The 23,233-nt window shown below is 35.1% G+C and overlaps 1 protein-coding gene across 2 annotated transcripts in view; it reads left to right on the top strand.

Moving 5' to 3' along the window:
- Positions 1-21,854, top strand: part of ADAMTS6 (ADAM metallopeptidase with thrombospondin type 1 motif 6) — a 154,086-nt gene extending 132,232 nt beyond the window's left edge. For both annotated transcript variants that reach the window (XM_065739775.1, XM_065739776.1), the window contains 5 exons: positions 1,185-1,314; positions 4,401-4,605; positions 11,359-11,535; positions 12,795-12,951; positions 18,155-21,854. In XM_065739775.1, the coding sequence (XP_065595847.1) occupies positions 1,185-1,314; positions 4,401-4,605; positions 11,359-11,535; positions 12,795-12,951; positions 18,155-18,264 (779 nt within the window). In that variant the 3' untranslated portion in view covers positions 18,265-21,854. The remainder of the gene's footprint in view (positions 1-1,184; positions 1,315-4,400; positions 4,606-11,358; positions 11,536-12,794; positions 12,952-18,154) is intronic.
- The last annotated feature ends 1,379 nt before the right edge of the window (positions 21,855-23,233 follow it).

A 23,233-nucleotide genomic window follows, 5' to 3' on the forward strand; every position in this document is an offset into this window, starting at 1 on the left:
AATAAACAATTGAAAGGTAAGTTGCTTAGCTAGTTTGAAATCAGAAAAGGAACTGAAAAAAAACTAAATCCCATGCTTTTAGTTGGCTGTTTACTGTCTGAAAAATATGTTTATATAATTATTTTTTTTTACTGCATATCTGCCTATGAAACATTTGTCTTTAAATGAAGAGAGGGCTGTAAAGCAAGCTGGTAGATATTTTAAGCCAGGATTTTTTTAATGTTTGTTTGCATGCGTTTCAGGTTTTGGAAAAAGTTAAGTAATTGCTTTTGTTTTAAGATTTAGGGCTTTTTTCAATTTGTGTATCATACTACAATCCTGTTATCTTGGTACTTTGACTACTTATGTTATGAAATGCATATGAACTGCAGATCCATAGTTGTCCACAATTTATTCTAGAAACAATAGAGAGGCCCTGTGTACCACTGTTTACAATACTTGAAGCTGTCATATGTCAGTGGTTCTTAAACATCTTACCTTATATTCTGTTTTCTGAAAATTGGAAAATCTGCTTGAAGTGTTACCTTACAATGAATGCTGCCTTGGCGGTGATAGATCACTCTGATTTGGAAATAGTAATGAAATCTGAAGTGCCTGTTGATAGTTAACATGGTGAGAGAGGAGCTGGGAGTGCCAGACAAAATGAGTATTCACAAAGACAAACTGTTTTTCAGAATGAATAATAATTCAGTATTTTAATGAAGAAAATGTTTGTATGATGACATGTATAAGAATGTAACACTGTATCCCAATATTGCTGTTTTATTTTAAAACAGAGTCCATACACAACAATTCCACATTGAATAGTGTCTACATTCTATTTGGTGATATTTTCTTTGGAAATGAGAGTGTCTTTTACTAAGAGGAAAGAGTAGATGGAAAATTGATTTTTTTTGCAGTACAAAAATATAAACAATCTGTTAGTAAATCTATAAATATATATTTTTTTTGTTTTAGAAAACAACAGCAATTTAAAATCTTCTCTCAATGAGGTGGCCTAAAATTAAAAGAAAATGAAAAATTCTTTTTGGTCAGGGGGCATTGAGTCAGTTGGAATTCACATCCCTGAAGCATTCAGCCTGCTCAAGTGGGATAGTGGGAATAATAATTAATAGGTGAAACATACTTCTACTCAACAAGAACAGTAAGAATGATTAATTAATGGTGTTTAATTTCATCCTAAGGTGTGCAGAAACAAGAGGTGGTGTGTAAAAGGCTGGATGACAACTCTGTTGTACAAAACAATTATTGTGACCCTGACAGTAAGCCTCCAGAAAACCAAAGAGCCTGCAACACTGAGCCTTGCCCACCTGAGTAAGTTAATGATCACTAAGATGTATCTGTTTTGCATTTACAGAAAAGCTTTTATAATATATAATAAATCCTGATGATCAAATGTAGTATAAAATTCTGATCTAGTGTAAGGATTCAGTCTTACTAGACAGGATATTTTATTTTGGATTTTGGCTATGGTCTCTTGTTCCTCTGAAATCTTTTTTTTTTTTTTTTGACCTAGTAGAGGCTTTATTTGATTGAGAAACAGTGGTGTTTGAACAGCTGTTCAACAAGCAGCACTGACAACACTGAGCAAAATGTAAAAAAAACTAGTAGACTAGTTTATTAAGACGTCAGGTGTGGAGAATAGTGCTGAGAACAGAACTGGAGTTTGTTCTTATAGCACTAATGACAGAAGAATTTTGATGTGAGAGGAGGATAACTTTCCCACAGTTAGGAGGATGCACTAAATGTTGCCAGATTGCTAGGTGTATTATGTTATAATTTGGTTTGACTTCTTCAAAAGGGGAGTAGTAAACATGGAAACAGCTTAGTATACCAAACAATTTACCTGTAATAGTTTTGCCAAGCAACTTTATTATTGTGAGTCTTAGTGTTGTACAGTAATGTGTGCTTTTAGGATTAGGTACATACTTCATTAAGTTTATTTTATATCTGGTGTGGAAATGACTACCTAACACATATTGAAATTATAATTGAAAACAAAGCTGCTAATTTGTTCAAAAAGGAAATTTGACAAGAACCTATCTATTACATAGCTTAATCTTACTACAAAAACTGTCTAGGAATGATTGTGATGATTTGCACTGGAAAATAGTTTCAGCATGTGTGCAACATTTCCTTCTCACTTTTTGAAATTATAAAACATGGAAAAAATGGGAGTCTGTTGATTTACAAGCTCTGGTTTGTTTGATATTCTAGTGATATTCTGTACCTACATTCAAATTGGACATAAAAGTAATTAATGCTGACTAATATAGATAGCACACAGCAAAGAAATACTTTGGTCTCTTTTAAAAAATGGTTTGACTATAGTATGTAAGGCACAAGGAAGAAGGAGACAAGACTATAATGCATTAAAATCCAGCAGGTGTTCATGAATCCATTTTCTTCCTAGAGTATTAACTGATGCTTGGGTTGCAAGATGGCAGTCTTCTAGACTTATTCCCCTATGTCATGTTCAGAAATAAAGTTGTTAGATTCTTCTCACCTTGAGTATGACTGTGGATGTGCTACCTTACAAAAAAGTCTACAACATGTCTAAGTTACTGTCACCACAGTCTGTGAGTAAATCTGATGCTTATCTCCATGCTGATCCTGCAAGGATTTGTAGATGGGCTCTGCTTAGATAACACTGTTTAGTAAGTAAATGCACTAACTGAACTCTCATACCATGTATGTGGGAGCAGAACTTGACAAGTAGTAATGGCTTAGTCAGTTCCTTTTTACCAAATGCATCCCTATCCCATCCCTTATCAGTTAACAAATTGTCACTTCTAAAAGTAATTCTGGAAGTTTTTCTAACATAGTTGTTTTTTTTTTTTCCCACTGACTTTAAAGAAAAAAAAATGAACCAAAAGCAGGACGATTTTTTATTATCCATCCAGTACTGCAGGCAAATGCATGAACATAGTAAAAACCAAATCATCAACATTCAGAAGGCTATTGTATGTATTAATGCATTTTGTGTTAATTATGCATTAATAAGCATTATGCTTACATATTACAGAGCACTTAATCCCCCATTTCCCTGCAGTGTGGTGGTCTGCACAGGGTGAATACAGTGTACCAACTGCTGAGAAAAGCTTCTTGCTTCCTTAACCTTCCAAGTTGTCTAGGTGAAGGCTGTTCAAATACCGTCTTTGAGATAGCATGGAAAGAAGCCTGACCATTTTGGCTGAAAGATTTATCAGTCCAGTAAGGCTTATTCTTTAAACAGAGTAGTTAAATACTTTTCTTAAATTAACACAATTCCCATTTCCTTCTGGTGATTACTAAAAACAATTAAATGAAAAGGCTTATGTAACTCCTCCTGAGTGAATGCCAGTGACATTATATTTGAGGCTCCTAACAGCAGCAAAGACTGTATTTGATTGCATTGCAGTAAGAAATGCATAAAGTTTCAGATTTTAAGAAAAAAAATACGTGACTATCTCTGGATCTAACAGATTGTTTCATAGGCTTTTTTCCTAAGAAAAAAAGGATAATATTATGTTGTGATAGAATATAAACATAGAAGTACCTAAAAATGCATGCGAGCAAATCATAGTGCCACCTAAGAATTAACAGTGTAGCTTCTCCAGAGCTCTAAAAAGCTTCTTGCTTCCCCTGCCATGGTAAAAGCATTAGTTTGTTGGCAGAGTCACAAATGGATTCTCTTTCATTGTGATAGTAGCGGAATATGACACATCTGTGCATCTCTGACTCGCCTCAAAATTAGAAAAAAAGGAAAAAAAAGTTGCATTGATCCAGGTTCATAATAGAGTAATTTGTGTAAAACAAAATAGGATTGCAAGCACATATTTTTGACTGGGGCCTCAGACAATGATACTTTACGATGCTGCTCCAAGGACATTTCTGTGAGCATCAGTAGTAACAGACTTGCCTGACATTTTTTGCATGATGGCAGCACATGGTAACATTCATAATCATATGAAAAATAATCCCCTGAAGGACCAATTCTGAGATCAATTGTTGCAATTATATGAAAAAGGCAAGTATCTTGGCTTATAACATATTCTTTAACCTGCAGCAGTGGTTCACAAACATTTCCAATTGCAGACCATCTTCAAATGGATAATTTCATGCAAGTCCAGTGGAAATCTAATTAAATACCTGAAGTTTTATCAGACTCAATACTCCTTTCTAACTACTGTAATCTAGGCTGAAAATAGCAGCTGCAGAAAATAAATAGTGTTTACTGGAAGATATGATTTCAGTGAGGCATGAATTAAAATGACACGTAAGTTTCCACTTAATGTCACTCTGAGCAGGTGTACTGTTAACAGTGATAGTAGATGAAACTATTTGTATTCTGGGTTTGTGCAATAATCTACTCAATTTCTGACATGCAGTAATAGACTTTCCTAACTTTTTCTGTTCAGATGGTTTATAGGAGATTGGTCAGAATGCAGTAAGACCTGTGATGGAGGAGTGCGTTCACGAACAGTTCTCTGTATCAGAAAGATTGGACCTTCTGAGGAAGAGACACTGGACAATACCAACTGTTTAACACACCGGCCTATTGAGAAAGAGCCCTGTAACAATCAGTCCTGTCCCCCACAGTGGGTCGCTTTGGACTGGTCAGAAGTAAGGAAATTTTGCTGTGTTAGCTCAATAAGACAAGAGCTCTGACCAATGAATATTGGTACATTTCCTACTGCTGCTCAACATGTGAAGTATTAATGAGAAATTCAAAACTTGATTCCTTTGGATTACTGAACCAGTTTTTGTCATTCATATTTTTCTTCTTTTTTTCTGTGTTGCCAGTTCTGTTATTTTGTCAGATAATAATGACTAGTTGTTATTAATCATAATAGAAAAATAGTATAATACAAGAAAGAAACAAAACAGAATAAAATAGAAAAACATTTGTTATCAGGTGATTGTGTTAAAGAAAAATATTGCATTTCCATTGGTTCTTGAACAGGTGAATAGCTGAAGAGAGGAGATGATGAATTTACAATATCAAAAGCCGAAGTAAAATGCTAGCTTTCTGTGAAGTAACCATGGTGATGTAAGGAATCACCTTTCTTAGCAACTTCCTGTAAGAAGCAGATATGAAAATTGTTAATCACTCAATTGTAGAAAGAGCATCTTTTGTTAAATATGGTGATACTTACTACAGCATAAACCAAGACACACCATTGCTTCAAATATAAAATATGAAGTGTGCTAACCAGTGCAGCTTTAAGAAGGCAGACTGATCTGTGATACAATTGAATGGACTGTAACACATGCAAATCACTGTGCAGAAGTGCCTTTATACTTTTTCAGATCCACATTCTTCTGGACTCTTTAGGCCACACCTCTTTTTATCTTGAAGTAGCCTTTAGAGTACTTACAAGTTATGTCTGTGTGCTTACAAGCACTTACAGGTTATGTCCTATCTATGTCCCCACTGTCATATGCAGCCATATATATAATTACTTTCATAAATTGATTAAATTGTGTATTATTTGTGTCTTTTATTTGGAGTTTTCACACTTCTTCCTTGAAACTCTTTTATTCCTGAATTTTACTCTTTGAGTTGCAAGAAATGCTCTAATTCCATTTCATGCTAGTTTATACCTATTTGCTTTTGTTATCGGCAGTAAACTCTTCTTCCTGCTCATCATCACATTCTAATTTCCTATTTCAGTTTGAAGTCTGTGTATCTATACATTTGTATATATTACCCCAAAGGAAATTTCACATGTGCCTTATTCTTTTGTTTCCTGCTTCTACTGAAAAAAAAAACCAACAAAACAAAACAACTATTTGAATCTGCTGTGTATCGGTATACTCTAAAAACCTTTTTGTGTTCCACAGCCATAACATACTATTTACTTAAAGCCATCTTATATTCTGTTGTCATATCCACATCTTTATCTTCCTTTTTTTCACTTCAGCTACTGATCTCCCAGTTAGAATAGTGCTTCTTGTTTCTTTTGGAAATGTGCTCTCTTACACTTCATACTGCCAAATTGCACTTCAGTTATCTTTATCTTCAAAGTTTACAGTTCCTTCTTTAGGCATATTTTTGTAGCACCAGGTCTGTTAGTTACTAGTGCTCACTGCTAATTTCAGTAATATGCGTAACACTATATAGCTAAAACTACTTTTGTATGATCATCATTAAGTAGAATGAGGAGAAATGTGAATCAGGTCAGTCCCATGACTGATCCAGGAAGATCTTTACAGGTAGCATCTCTCAAGCTCTATTCAGGATAACCAGTTATACTCCCACTTTTCAGAGGCCCAGGTAGGTTAGAACTATTGCCCCTTCTTTGTCTGAAAAAATGAAAGATTATTAAGAATAAGCTGGAATGATCTTCCGTTGATATAGTCATGATTGATTGTATACCATTCTCCATATATGTGCTTGCCTTTAAACTGTCAGTCATTCAAAATAAATTATAAATCACAGAATGTAAAGAAAGTTAATGTGCTTGTGGTTGCACAGATTTCTTCTATGTGCATGTCCTTTTATCTCCAGAAATTGTTACAACTTTTGGAAATCCAAAGCACGAAGTGGAAGGCTACTAGGCTACCTCTTTGTACTAATGCCCATACTAGTAATGCAGAGGAGCTCTTACCATATATTTTATTTAATGCAAGTAATGCAGTTAACTGAGCCACAGAATGGTTACGGTTGGCAGAGGCCTTTAGAGGTCTCTGATCCAGCCCTCCTGCTCAAGGAGGATCACCTAGACCTTGCCCAGGACCATGTCCAGATAGCTTTTGAATATCTGCAAGGATAGAGACTCCATCTATTATTAGTTAATAGTGGCTTAAATATTACAGCAATATTTGAAAGTAGTAATACGTTCCTGTTATAATACAGTGTTGTGAGCTGTTGTGAAAAGTAGTGCATCTCCTTGCTATCTGAATTTCATTCCTATATAATATAATCTACATCTTTTCTTCTTAGCTGAAGAAACTACTTGTGTAGACATTTTTTCCTATTAGGTACTTTATTTTTCTTTGAACAACCGAAAAATGTCATCTGTACTGTTGAACTATCTGGTTTTATTCCATAAGAAATTATGAACAAAGTGCCATTTTAGTGAATTTTTATGTAAAGAAAGTTATTTTAAAGCACATTGTGAACTTCCAATTGTTTTGCTGTTTGTTTTGTTCTCACTAATTTTACATTCAGATGTTTTTGTTTATACCCTGAATCTTCTGTTACTTGTACCAGGTTTTATAGATTAATTAGATAGTGTAAAGTAGTTTTAGTTATTCACAGAATAGTCATAATTCTATTTCTAGTTTTATGCAGTTTTAAGATAGTTTTTCCTTAAATTAATTCTATTAAAAAAAATCATCTTTGTATCCTGAAGCCTATGGAAAAGCAGTTCCTCTCAACACCTTTAGGGTAGGACCTTGAGAAACTTAGAAATGACACAGTGAATTTTAATGTGTGTCTTATTCTACATGAAGAGTTTATATTTTTACTCCATTTTTTGCTGGCATTTCACACAAGAAGTAGAGCATCAAAAGAAAGGAAGAAAAGACTTTAAATGGCCTTTGTCCCAGTCTAGTAAGACACAGTGTACATCAGGAATAAGACTTGGAAAGAGCTGAACAGGAAGGAGTGAGAAGGACAGAGTGGATGACTGGTAAAGGATGTTGAGGTGGAGACTCTTAGATCATGTCTGTGGCATAAATAGTTTTTAAGCTGTTTGTGACCATTACCATAGTACTTCATTTCTGATTGGAATTTCTAACCATCATCTCAATGCAATCATGACATAGTATCCATTTGTTTAATTATGGAGACCTGATTATTTTAAATACTCTAAAGTATAAGCATTCCCCTGTAGCTGCCTGTATTATGATAATGTCCTTGGAACTTTGAACTCTCATCCACCTCCATCCTTTTACACAGTAGAAATGTATTACAATTCTATAAAAAAAAAAAAAAAGAACAAACAGTTAGCCAAAACATCTTGCTCTGATAAGCAGTTGGTTGTGATGATATTCTATCACAAATATGGACCGACTTCTTTCTCATATAAAATTTGCCTGATATAGCTTTTCAATGTGTCTTGACAGATGATGCCATAATAAGAATTTTTTCTGTTCATTGATCCCAGAAATACAATGTATTTAAACCCTTGTATAATTATATTAATATATATGCACATGTGTTTGATACATGCATATTTCTTTGATTTTTTGTCAGAACAATGGAAATGCTATGTCTGATTTTTTTGTTTAGAAAATAAGAGTGAAGTTGAAAATTGAAGTTGTAAACAGATCTTCCACTGAGTCCAGTGGCAAATCTTGTTGTATCTCTCTGGAGTACAAGTTTTAATGTTAGGCTTTAATACAAAAAATAAGGAATACTTGATAAAAATTAATAAATTTTAGAACTCTTCTGTAGACAGTGACATTTGCTGAACATCACTGTATATGTATAATTTTAAAATGCTAATTAAGAACAAATTATGTATTTTTTAGAACTGTGAAACAAATTTTTTGTAAATATTCAGTAATGTCCTTAGGAGAATACAGAAGTATATATGTAGTAATTAAAGCTAACAGTGCCTTGCTCAGCAGTATGTAATCTCTGAAGCCAGTTAATCTTTTTGGACTTCAGCAATGCTTTCAGCACAGTTTTTCACAGTATTCTACTGGACAAAACGTGTAGCACAGTTAGACTAAAACATGGGTGAGCAGTTGACTGATGGTTCAGTCTTAAATGGTTCTAGTAAATGAAGTTATGTATCAGGCTGACAGCCAGACACTAGAGCAGTTCTGCAGGACTCAGGACCAGGGATGGTACTCTTTAATGTTTCCAAAAATGATCTAGAACAAGATTCAAATGCATACTAAATAAACTTGTAGATTATGCTAAATTAGGAGAATCTGTTGACTCCCTTGAGGGTGGATAGAACTTTTATCAAGAAAGATCTTGATAAATTAGAGGCCTGGCCAATCTCTAATTACATTGAGTTCATTAAAAGCAAGTTCTGGATTCTACACTGGGAAAAGAGCAACCCTGGTTATATGTTCAGACTAGGGAATGAAAGGCTGGAGGGCAGCCTGACAGGGAGTGATCTGGTGCTCTAGCTGTTGGCAAGCTGGCATGTGCCTGGCCGCCAAAAGCACCAGCCCTTAGGTGTACCAGGCCCAGCACTGCCAGCGGGCAAGGGGAGAAGCTGTCCCCTCTTCTCTGCATTGTGCAGCAAGTGTCCATGGAGCGCTGTGAAGGTGGTGAAGATTGTACAGGGGAAGATGGAGGAGGAGCATCTGAAGCCCCTGGGTGTGCTGAGCACGGAGCAGAGCAGCTGAGGGGAGGCCTGATGGCGGCTGCAGCTCTCCCAGGGAGCGGAGGGCAGCGCTGAGCTCTGCTCTGTATGACAGCGACAGGGCCCGAGGGAACGGCATGGAGCTGTGCCAGGGGAGGGCAGCTGGGGGTTGGGGACAGGGTCTGCACCACAGGGCAGTTACACCCTGGAACAGACAGGCAAATCTCCAAGCTGCTGGGGTTCAATAAATGTTTGGACAACACTGTCAGGCACACAGTTTGAATTTTGGGTGATCCTGTGTGGACACAGGAGTTGAGCTTGATGATCCTTGTGAGTCCTTTCCAACTGAGGATATTCTGTGATTCTCGAGTAACATCAGTTTTCCCATTTAAGAAGTTACAGTTTTCAGTAGTTGAGCTTTGATGGAGGTCATCTGCACTCTGAAAATTACTTCTGTTTTTTTTTTCTTTTCCCAGTTAATAACACTGCAGAAATAATGATTTATTTGGAAGAGTTGTATCAGAGACAAGAACATTTTCTTTGCATCCATATTACAGTTAGTCAGGACTTCCACAATTCAGAGATTCTGCAACCTTGCCATTTTGGGGAACAATATTTTCTGGTTTTGTATGTATGGATATTTTGTCTTTCATTTGCTTTGGAGACATATTGCTGTGTTTAATTTTACTGATTTTTTTATTTATTGGTCATTCAGTATTATTGTAGGGAACCTGTTTTCTTATTCACTTTCATTTCTGGGTATAGGGTGCAGTCTGTCTTGCTTACTAGAATTTTTTAGGTGCTTCAAACTAGACTGGGAAATGGATGCACCTAAATTTGAGTGCTGATCTTCAAAGTCTTGTTTGCTACCATTTTCTTGAGATTATGAAACTTTGGATTTTGACATTTACTTTATGAAACTTTGGATTTTGACATTTATTTTACCGATTATCAGAAGTTCTGCTTTTTGCCTGTCTTGATACACGAGAGAAGCTGTATGCCAAACTCTTCCAAAAGCCACACATGCTGGACACCTTTCTACGTAGCCCCTCCAGAGGCCTCAATTTAGAAGGCATTCTTTAAGCATGTCCAATGAACTGAGTTCTACGTGAGTTACAGCAGTAGCTATCAGCCTGCTTTAAGAGTTGGCTGTGCTAGATGATTGTTTGCGTTTTTATAGTATTTTGGGTTTTAGAATGTGATGCTCAGAGTGCAGAACACAGATCTGTGCAACTCTAATATTAAAGTTTCACATCTATCTGTCTCCTGCTGTTTTTACAAAGTCAATTAATAACTGATCTGTATAGTGCCCTTGCGCTGCCAAGCAGGTTGTTTCAACCTTCTCTCTCCTGTTGACATTTCATAAAATTCATTGTAACCAAGAAATGAGATTGAGTGATTTTTAAGCACTTCACTCTAGTTAAGGTTAAAGTCCACCTCAGCTAGGAAAGGGCACTTTCTTCTAGTTCTGTTTTTATATTTTATGTGAAATATTTGTGGAAAAAAATACATGCGCTATTCCATGGAATTTGGACCAGAACTGTGGAATCATGATTATGATGCAAAAGATCTGACATATTCATTGTCATTCTCTTTTACTATCTACTTAGTATTTAATTCTTTCTGCATTTCAGCCAGAGGTACAGTTCTCCTTCTCTGCCTTCTGTTAATTTTATAGTAGAGATGTATTTAGGGTGCACAAAATTTGTGTAAAAAAAATAAAAGCAAAACAGGGAGCTTTACTCAAGTTTGTCTCATACTGATAGATGTGGCAAACCTTTTTACTTAGCAGCAAAGCTTGTCTTAAAGCTAACCTAGAAGTCTTCATATATGTATCAAATAGTAACGTGGTTGCATAAATAAAAAAGGAATCTACTTTTACCAAGTTAAAACAGACAAAAGCCTTAGCTTAATACTGCAGTCATCAGCCAGCTTGTTTGTGTTGTAAGCATTTTAAAATCAACAGTCTTGGGAAAATTGTAATTATGGTTCACTTGTAATAACATAAATATATTCTACTATTTTTCCATAGTGATATTTCTGACACATGTACTGACATTTTACAGGAATTTTCATTATATGTTTATATCAATATTTTTTTCAGTGCACGCCAAAATGTGGCCCCGGATTCAAACACCGAATTGTTCTGTGCAAGAGCAGCGATCTTTTAAAAACTTTTCCAGCTGCTCAGTGCCAAGAGGAGAGCAAACCTCCAGTCCGAATCCGCTGTAGTTTAGGTCGATGTCCTCCTCCTCGCTGGGTTACTGGAGACTGGGGACAGGTAAGATAGTCCATACAGATATTTATTGCCATTAATCTGCTACATGCTATCCATTCGTCTAGCACCTGCTGAGGGTAAAGATGTTGCTGGAAATAAATAAGAAGTAGTTCTCGTGTCTGAAGTAAGAGGTTTTCCTGTTTGTCTCAGATTTAAATATGGTGCCAGGTATTTGCTGAACTTGATTCTGGACAACAGTTTAATTTCTACTGAGTAAGTTTCTGTATGTGTTTTTTATAAATAAACTAGTCCTTACTACAGCTTTATGAGAAGGAAATTTATGATACAGCAGTGTTTCAAACTTTTGTATTTTGTAAACACATAGAATTTAGTTTTGATAAATTTGATGGAAATACAAAGCCATCTGTAATATTTGTATATTGTACTGTACAGAAAGATACATAGCAAGGAAAAAAACTTAGCTCTATGATCTTATGTACAATATGCTTAATTATTGAGGATCTAAGATGCTACAGCTCCAGCTGAATTGTGCTGCCAGTTATGTGGTGTTTCTAAACAGTTTATACTGAGTTTCCTTCTTTCATCATGTTTTTGCATCCTAATTATGATTAATAGCCTGCTATGAAATAACAAGTTGCTATTTTTTGCTAAGTTTTTTCTTAGTAAAGAAAATAAATGAATAAAAGCCAGTAATGAAAATAATTTAGCCTAGCTAACCAGGGGACAGTCATTTGTCTTGTAACAGTCTAATTAATTTGTAGTCCATATTTTCTTTCCTGCTGGATGTCCAGACACTTATTTTTCATAAATTTATGTAAGTCTTAAAGCCAGACTGTTTGATTACAGAAATTTTAAACAGCATTGAAGTATGAAGTATTTCTATTTGAAAGATACTTGTCTTTGTCCTTAAAGTTCTTTAGCAGATTTGAGTTCTTGTTGTATTTCATTTTATTTCTCTTTGTTCTAAAGTAAATGATTTCTCTCTTGAAAATATACACTTAAGCTCGAATGTGGTATGTGAAATAAAGTGAAGTATGTTTTCATACCTCAACTCTGATCTCTTTTGTGAGCTAAGATCGGATTATGCTTTTTTTTCTTCAAAAGTGAAATACATGTTTAGAGTGTCAAGTAGAAAAATGCTAAATATTTTATGAAAATTATTTTCTGTATTGACCAAATCTCTCTAGATGCCTTCTTAAAGGCATCTATGTGTACTTTTCCTAATTACTTTCCTTTATCTCGTTTTATATTTAAAATCTGGATCGAAGTTTATTTCACTTTTGTGTATATTTTATCTTCAGTGTTCTGCACAGTGTGGTCTTGGGCAACAGATGCGAACTGTACAGTGCCTCTCATATACCGGACAAGCATCCAGTGAGTGTTCAGAAACACATAGACCTCCATCAATGCAACAGTGTGAAAGTAAATGTGACAGTACTCCCATTTCCAACACAGAAGGTAAGTTTACTATCTCAATATAATTTAATCTGCGAAGAATGAAATAAGTTGGTCAATGCTACTGTATTCTTTTATTAATAAAACTCTACTTAAATAATTGCCCAGCCTGTGCTTTTTTTTGCAGTTATTTACTAATCAGTCATTGTAGTTCCAAGGTGAAGTTAATGAGAAGCTAAATACAGGTTCTTCATTTAAAAACAAGCAAGCTATATATACTTGCAGACAAAATACTGCAATTTTATGTAATTTATTTTCCAGTTTCTTTATTGGTTCAATGGAAATGTTCATGACAACAGGGAGAATGTAATATACTTCTTAATCCACCAAGTTTGTACCTACCCCATCAGTGATTACCATATGAAGAGAAAAGTAGTTAACTGCACATTCACTGACAAACTGGGACTGTAGATTCAGTGCTGCATGGTGCTACAATTCTGTTTGTATACTTTTCAGCTTATTCTAATTAACACCAAATTTCCTGTGTTTGTAAAACTGTCTGTCAAATGGAGATATTTTGATGAAACAAAGCATACAAAAATCTTACTAGAAATGCATTGACAATTGTCTATGAGAATGTTAACTTATAGTTCTAAAGTTTTAATTTTAAATAGGGGCTTATAATCCCATGTTATTGTTTGAAATACGTCTTCATAATAGACTTGTCCTTTACTACTTTAATTTCCATTTTTATGATGTGCTCTTAAGTAATCTTTAGGCTATTAATTATCAGTCTAGGAGACTTTCTGTCCTTTAAAACTTAAAGCCTATTAGTTTATTTTAACCATAGATAGTATCTCTTTTCCAGTGGAGGGAAAGTACTTTTATGTGGGCATGATTAAGTCGAAGTCTCCTCTTAATTTCAAGATGACGAGTTCATATCATTATTTATTGTCATTACATCAGTAATTTCTTAAAATTATAAAAATACACTGATCTCCTGTAGATGGATACCATCAGGCAGTTACTGTCTATGAAATATGGACTCTGGGTGTTCATAGACTTCAAAGGGGAGCTTTGCAGGGTAACCATAAAAAGCAAGATTGTTGGCAATAGTGTTTTTCAAGGACCCATTCCTTTACTGGAAAAATTAGGGGATTTGTGGTATTCCAGATGGACTTCTGTGCTTTGGCCTGCAGTCCTAAGTTGGTGAACTGTGTACTGACAGCCATATGGCCTCATTAGCACAGTACTGTATTTGAGCTAATAAAATCTAGGAGGAATTAAGAGGAAGAAGATACAGCACAGTCTTGTCCAATAGATATGTTCTCGACAGTTCACTGCCACTTGGCACCTTATTTTTCTTTCACACTGATGGTATTTAGTGGAAGCCTCTAATTATTTGTAAGTGGTTAAGAGGCTCAAGTGCCACAGGTAAATGCAATCTCAAAGTTCACTTAAGAATTTAAAATATCTGTATCCTTTCAAAAAAAAAACCAAAAAAACACAGCTGCAATCTATGAACTACTACAGTGCTTGATCCCAAATATGACCAAAAAAAAGTGTTTTCATTTTTTTTAACGGTTTTGCAAGCATTTTAGTATATATCCCAATTTATTAACAATTTTGAGCTGCTATTAAATACAAAATATAAGAAGCACAAACTGAATTTGCAAAATAGTATGCATGTATTGCACATTTTCTGCTTATACATTTGGTCTTAAAAATCCTTAGACTGAAGAGAAGCTGACATCTCTTGTGTTGGTGAGGTTTTACCCTTTAGGCAGCAAAACGCATCTTTTTTTGGCATACTGTAGATAATAGAAAGCATTTAAGATTTCAAGAACAGACTAATCCTAAAGAGCACAATGGATCTCAGATCTTTTTAAAACAAAATCTGGTCTTTTAGAAAGATGAGGAGTTCTAATATATCTAGTGTATCTTCCATTTTCATGTACCAGTTTTAGCAGTGTTTGTGTTGTTTTGTTTTGTTTTCCCTTTAATATGATGAGTTGATCATGATCTAAGCAAGTGAGTTCTGGTATTTCCTTGCCAGTGATATTTGTGAAAAGGGCATTCTATGCCTTTATGTATGCTTCTGTTTCTCTTCAGGTACAGTGGATTGTATACTTTGTGCCTGTAATTTGAGCTTCATGAAGGAAAGATTTTATCCTTTGGGAGTGCATGTATGTAGCAGAGCATATCTGTTTGCTTACAAGGCCTATGTCCTCATGCAGCCTACTGGTACTACCTTGTGCTTTGGGTCCCACTGTAAGAAAGAAATACCTTCAGCCTTGATCAGTGGTTTGCAGCTGAGAGGGTTACTCTGTGCTTTCATGGTTGTGCTGATCCAAGATAAGAATGTATGTATTTTTCAGGAAGCTTGAGTTGCTCCACTGTATACTGATAGTTTTGGTCCAATTTGGAAGCACTTTCCCCAGAAAAGTGTAGGTCATTTACATAAAATAATAGAAAAAAATATAAGGGATATACTATTAGTAAAATAAAACTAAGATATATTTTGTGAAATTAAATATCTCCTTTAGATCTTTTTTCCCCACCAAACTCTTTGTTGGAGATTTAGAATATTGTTGACAAGATTTTGAAGCAAACGCTGTAGCATTCCACTTGCTCTACAGTCAGCATGTAATACGATCTGAAATTTATTCAGAATATTTTATTTTCTAAGTCTGCTTAATCTAGACTGCTGAATGCCAACTGAAACTTTACCTGATGGACAATATAATCTAGTTTTATGTTATTTCAGTTCCCTTGTATTTTGCGTAGTTTGCCTTAACAATCTCTCTAAGTTTAGAAGGTGCAATGGCATTCTGTGGTTTTTATTAATTTAATGCAATAAGTGGTATTATAATGTTGTCTGATCTGACCACAAAATTCAGGAAACAATGCAGTAATATATGCAGTTCATTGCAATTTACTAGCAGTAGTTACTAGTAACAAAAAAAGATTCACCCTCTTCGATTCAACCACAGTGAAAAATAGGCTACTTTGTCACCTACCTTATCTATTTCAGAACTATTTTTGGAACACAAGGTGTGGACACCTTCCAGGATATTGTCTTTCTTCTGTCCAAATGGCAGTGGCTGAACAGTGTCCAGATTAGTCAAGAGGAAGAAAAATGTAAAGAAATATGAAGTAGGATAATTCCAAATAGCAAAAATGGAATTAGCAGCTTTACCTGTGTTTAACTACATGCAATGTGAATGAGTTTGTTTTTAAGATCTTGTGAACTTTTACATTAAGATCGAGCAAACCTTTTTATTCCTCACTTTGTTTACAATTCATTGTCTGTCTCTCCCATATTCTGTCTTCATCAACATGGGGACTGAAATATTTCTGGAATATATTTGTCCTCTTTTGGGAAGAGGCTTCAAAATAAAATAGTGACTGGGTGCAGTTGCTGATAGAGAGATACTTCTGTGCTTCACTCAGCTACCTGCAGTGTTTTTTCTTCTGACACTGAGAAATTTAAAAAATTAGAAAAGTTGCACTTAAAATATTGAATAGAAGTGAAGCAGAAGTGAAGCAGGTACAGTGAAAGTGCTGTATCTGAAATGAAAATTTAAATCATTTCATGCCTCTACTTGTCTAGCTAAAAGCACACATTATGCCATGATAAGAAATACTGTTCAGTACAGTCCATTAAGTTCAGACTCACTAAGGCTTTCCTAGGTTCAAATACTAGAAATTCTCATATTCACACTGTCTTTTTGGGATGTAAGATACATATATATAAGGAAAAAAAAATAGGAATAACTGAAGGATTGTACTTCCTGATTGGGTTTATTTCACTACTACTTTTTGCTTTTCCTACCTGCATATTTTGTCTGTATGTTGTCTTTTTCACACTTTGCCTGCAGACCACCTGAGAATCGAGGACTTTTAGTTTATTGTACCTTGTAACAACAGAATCCTGGCCCTCAGTCTTCTCTTCTAGATAACAAATCAGTACAAAATAATATAATAGTTAAAATACTGCTAGTTCCTCTCCTTATTATTCGTGTATTCATAGCTGTTGTAATTTGAGAAATGTTGGAAAGGGAGAACTGTGTCAAGTGCAACATTTTAGCATTTTTCTAGACAAAATATTTTCTGATAAATTCATCTAACTTAATTATTCCCACATCATTTTTGCAAATGTGGGTTTTGCTTTTTCTGATTATGCATCTCTTCCATCTTCCTATCTGTGAAGCAAAACTCTTTGCCGAAGTCATCCTGGAAGACAAAGTGTGCAAATGCTTTTAACCAGAGATGTAAATCTTGTAGCAGAATTCTACCACAACATTTAGTCCAGTGTAATGCAAATCTGCAGTAGATTGCAGTAGCAACATCTCAGCTGTATAACCTGAGTGTACCACAAACCTCTCAGATTAAGCCATATCTCCAGCTATATCAGAGTAAGAACTGGACATAGCTCAAACCATTCTGTCCCCTATTACCACATTCTTTCTACAGAAAGGAAATTGGGCTGAAGAAGAAGCATGGTATATTCCAGCGTTGCTCATGTAATGTACACTGACAAGTTGCATTACATACAACTTGCATAAGATGGAAATGCAGGAATCCTTCCTTCACGTGGCAGACAGAATTGTACTTCTCTTCCAGAGAAAGATACCTGCCAGTGTAGCTGCTGAGTCAGTAAGCCCAAGTATGGAAAAAAGCTCTTACATGTCTATTGTAGGCATTAAAATGACTTTTTCTCATGCGTAAAAGAAAGTGTGGACTTAATGGAACCAAGCCTAGAATGTAATCCAAAATTCAATCAAGTCACTGAACTTATGCTGTTTGTGCCATTATTCATAACACTCTTTGTTTTCCCCATTCCTGTTCACTGCTATGCATATACTATTTCAAGGCTTCTTACAAATGCACAGGCATGATACCAAATATTGCAAGTCATGTTAGAGTTTGGATAACCTCTGACTGATGAATAAATTAACTCCTGAGAAAGAAGAAGTAAAAATATTTCAAGAAAAATGGCTCATATTTCCTACCTGTCTAAAATTGTCATTTATACCAATAAATGGTAATTCTTTCAAGACAGAGTGGGCACACTTCTAAATGCCTGGGTGATAAGCCCTGCAGACTTTTTTATGGCTTTATAAAATACGTGTTTTGTGCACTATGATGGATAAGGAAAAGTGTAGCACGGTGGATGGAAAAAGCAGGAATGTGTTAAATCTCAAATTTTCTATATTTCTAATTATTATTATTATTTTTTATCTTTAATACCCTTAATTATTAGAGTGCAAAGATGTGAACAAAGTGGCATATTGCCCACTGGTGCTGAAGTTCAAGTTCTGCAGTCGTGCATACTTCAGACAGATGTGCTGCAAGACCTGCCAAGGACACTGACCCACAGAAAGCATGAGAATGTGCCTTGTTATTATCATTGTGGAAGAGTGTCTATTGAAGAGAGCCACACAGCGGAATAAGATTGACGTCCTTGGAAATGCATTACCCTGTGGAAAACGTAACCACTGGTCAGCCCCAGCTGACAGGATTTCAATATTATTTTAACTTCTGTGAAGTGGGATTTATTCATCCAAAGTGCTGGACACAGTATAAGGAGGGCATGCCAAATTGGAAAGATCCACATAACACATATAGAATAGCTTACTGTGGAACATTTGTGTTCTTTTGACTCGATCCAATAGTCTGTTTACCTCCTTGGACCATTAAAATAATTTTTATTATGGACTTAGCGATGACACTGAATCCATTTGTATTTAAAACTGTTTAAAATGTAGCTGTTATGACTTGGTCTACTATGGAAGTAAAGAAGAATAAAAAAAAAGTTAAGTCGTAGCTTAAAAATGGAAATTATTTTATCTCATGACATAGCACCACAATTTAAATTATAGAAAGAGTTCGGAAATGTTATTTAAGGAGCAAAAAATAAATAAAAGAATATGTATTTTTCCTTCATTCCACCTAATTCCCTTTGGAGTAATCCATATTTCCTGAACACTGCTGTGAGCCACATATAAAGCTATACTCAATAGAACAACCATGAGGGACTTTATTTTAAAAGGTGCAACAGTTATTGCAGTGGTGCATGAAGAACAAGTGTGCTATGAAATGAAATGAAATCTGTGTTGCAGTTTTATAGCCATCTTACCATTGTACAAGCAAAACTGAGGTGTCCACTAAAAGGGAACATATTTCAATTCCATGGGGGAGGCAGACTCCAATGGTAGTGAAGGCTGTATTGCCAGCTCTTTCACTACTACTGTACAGCTTGCTTAGAATGTAAGACTTTGACTCCAGCGCACTTTTGTTTACATCACTATCCACAAAGAAGGAACAATTTAGTGGGCATCCAGATCTGTTATATATGTTGCTTTTGATTCTCCAAGACCAAGAAGTATCAGTGCAAAAGATAAGCCTACTGTGTAATAACAATCCTTTGCTGGGAGTTAAATAGATTCCAGATGTTCCCTTCTTTGATACTGTAATGGAAGGATATTTGTTTATGAGGAAGAATATGTGAGACATATATGTGAGACTCTGCAGTTCAGGAGACCATATCATAGTAGACAAGGTTACAACCAAAGACTTGTGGGGATATATAGATTCTGTTTAAATGAGAAGTCAGGAATGTGCTTGAGCCGGGGTACATGCCAGGCAATTAGGGGTAAGGCACACTGGAAAAGGGGTGGCTAGAAATAAGTCTGGCCACCTTGACCTGAATGGCCAAGTACACATTTCAAGCTGGATCGTATTTAAAGCTTGAGGCAGCTTTCAGTATGAGACTGGAAGAAAATCCTGTCTCTGGATTAGTAACTAGATTCCATAAGATTCTAACTATTCCAAATATTCTGCTGCCATACTTCACTTACTTCATATTAGCATAATTTTAATACTCACCAATTACCTTGCATTTTTAAATGTGAAGCCAAACTACTTAGGCAATTCATATTCAAGATTCTACCATTAAAAAAGCATAATGTCATACTCCTTTTCCCCTTCACTTCTCAGTTACAGACTCAACAAGGAGATAAGAAAAGTGGGTACTTGTTTATTTTAATATATTGTACTTGAACACTTGCAATTTGCAGCAGGTACTTGATGAATGTGCTTTTGTGTCCATCTATGCCTCCTTTGTTGTAGTGCAATTAAAATTATGTGAACAGTAACATGTTACAAATTCTAACTCAAATAGCACTTTTTAAAAAAGTACACTTTTCAGTGAAAAATGATTTCAAAATATGATGAGATTGAAGTATATCAGCATATTTTATCAATAACAAGTCAAATGTGTTGCACAGTATTTACTAATGTGAATTATCATGGAGAAGTAGATACTATTAAGAGGACTCGTACTATGAAATCCCCCTAATTTACTGACAATCTCTCAGTGGGGTTTTGCGTAATCCACATGTTCATTACCATCAAATTTTTGTCATCTGCTACCTCTTGCCAGTGTTTTCATTTCGTTATGCCTGTGACCAGTGGAACTCATTTTCAGTTGGCTTGCCTTTATTCATGTATGCTTATCTGCTGCTCTCATCACTATGTAAACAACTCCTGTTAAAACTGACACCAGTAAACAGCCTTTGGGAGTTGCGCATGTGGATCAGAGGCAGTTTGTAGTCCTTCATAGTTAAGTGAATAAATTTTCTGTGTTCTTTTGACAAAACACCTTGGTGCTAGCATGCCCTGGTTAAGTCAAAAATACAATTAAAGGGAAAGGCGTTGCTATGGCATTCTCTAAGCAAGAGGCCTCTCTGTATCAGGGTCCGGTTTTCTCCAGGGCATGATTGTGTTTATCAGATAATGTGTCTTTTCAGTTAACAAGAAAAGGGTTTTCTATATGTTTTGGTTTTTTACCTCACCTAGGACATGGAAATGGGAAGGCGTGTTTCCTAAGACACATTTTGCTCTCTTACTGGTGCTAGAACACTAGGGAGTCCCGTGTTTACTCAATGTAACAGCTCTGAGGCTGGAATTTAAAGAACTCCCTGGAGCAACATTGAATTTTATTGTTAAAGGGAACAAAACAGAATGTATGTGGATTTACAGACTAAGCAACACTTCAGACTAAATCAAAGAAAAATAATTTGTTTCCACAGCACAGTTCATTGCTGCTGCTACGCTGTAGCCAACTATGTAATCTAAGCTAAATAGTGTTATATTCCTTAATAGTGACAATATGACTATTTGTGCAGGCTATAAATATGACAGGCCTGGAATCAAATAGTAGAATATTTAATACAGAAATCAGTCTGCTGCCAGTACTTTCACTGAGCAATGCTATCAGCTGAAGATCAAAACAAAGGAAAATCTACAGATTAACCCCTTAAGGTGTGTACACCCCAAAATAGGCCATTTTGTTAGGAACTTTGTAATGGAGTGAATGTTACATAGATATCCTTAATAATACAGACTGAAATTACCTTTGTATTATTGTGATTAGTTGCTTATTATTTTATACTCAGTATTAATGTGGTACACTGTTACTTTATTATTATTATTTTTTGCTTTTTGTAAATTATATCCTAATTTATTGTCATGTTTCTTAACACTTGTTGTACATGCAATCTTCTGCTTTTAATGAAAACAAAAATATTGTAACACTTGATGCAGTGAAATTCCACACCAGGCACAAATTTGTTTTTAACATAGACAATTTAGTAAAATAAAACTGCAGCTTTTAAGAATGATACCCATGGTACAGTTGTCTGACTTGCAGTTGCTGGAATTCTATATGCTTAATGTTTGCTTCATCAGGAGCATCAAAATATATGTGTGAGATGTTATCTTTCAAGTAACATCTATACATTATGTCAGAATTCTGTCGTTCAGCAGTTTGTCATACATAAGCAAAAGAGTAAGGAGAAGGAAAAGTCAAGAATATGATCATGTACTTTATTAAATAATATTTTAGCCTAAGCAATAAATGTAGATCAAGAATGAGATTAATGGCAGCAAAATATCCTGTACTTCTTGGAATGATTTCATTACCAGTCAGTCAACAATAACAATAAAATGTCCTTCTTGCATTGAGCTTTTAAGGTTTTATCTGAAGTTTATCGGAAACTATAAATACAGGGCACAAAGTCATTTCAGAAGACTTGGTGCTTAGGTCATTGTTGTTGAGAGATGCTTCTTTTTCTTATGTGATGCAGTTAAAATATCCTGTATTGAAATCTGTGATGGAGTCCTGTAGAATATTTTTGTTTCTCTAGAATAAGTTAAAATCTACCTCCTGTTTTCATTAAAACAGTCATTCTTAATGAGAATCAGAGGCAAAAGAAGTTACAGAAACATAAATATTTTTACAAGGCATTTTATACTCTTGGGGTTTTTTTTATTTTTATTCTGTTTACTAATGAGGATTATTCAAAAAACAACTGCATATTTCAAAGATACTGATATTTCTATCTATCTTTTATTAAGTAGCATTACTGCCTTTCAGTCCATAAATTGAAGATGGAATAGTCTTAGTAAATTACTTCATGTAATAACAGTTTCCTCTGTAATTCCAAAACTCTTATGTCCATTCACACTACAAGTTATTACCTGATAGTCTTACCACTGTTGTCCAGTTTTCAGTATTCTTTCACCCTGGAGCAATTGTGTTTTGGACTGCAACAACAAGCTGCATATACTGAAATATATGGTCTTCTCTTTTCCTCTTCTGCTACCTTATACCTAACACTACCTAAGCTGACATGGTCCCTAGCACACATAAATCCCTTCCTTAAATGCACTCTTCCTACATCCCAAACTTATTTCTAGAGCCAGTTCTGCTGTTACACTTCTGTGTTAAGCTCTTTTATTTTATCCATTTCTTGTAGAGGCTATCTTTCATTGATTACCATTTTTACCTGAGGTTTTGCTTATTCTTCTTCTGATTTCCCTTCTATCTCCCACAATTGTTCCTTCATTAATAAAATCCCTAATTGTATTTGATCTCTTAGAAAGACTGTCAAACACACTCTCTAGAATGCCGAATAGCCCTTGATTGTTTTGCTGACTTTTAAAATTTATTTTATTTTATTTTATTTTATTTTATTTTATTTTATTTTATTTTATTTTATTTTATTTTATTTTATTTATTTGTATTACTAGGAACTAAAATCCAGGACTTTTTAGACTTGCAATACAGAAGTCTTTGGGTGAGTCCTGCAAGCTTCATCTGAAGTCAGTCAGTCATTCATCAGTATGAGAATCTTAAGAGAAGGCCATTACTAAGCTGAGGCAGTCATTCTGTGAGAAGTGACGCCCTATTTGGCTGTTTTCCCTTCACCACAAACAACGAGGTGGAAAGGATGGATCATTGCTTCTGTGTGGTCCCTCAGATCTTTGTCCTAGACAG

This window comes from Cyrtonyx montezumae, unplaced genomic scaffold (genome assembly GCF_038088225.1).
Source record: "Cyrtonyx montezumae isolate F1298 unplaced genomic scaffold, pur_monq_1.0 scaffold_25, whole genome shotgun sequence".
Taxonomy (NCBI): Eukaryota; Metazoa; Chordata; class Aves; order Galliformes; family Odontophoridae; genus Cyrtonyx; species Cyrtonyx montezumae.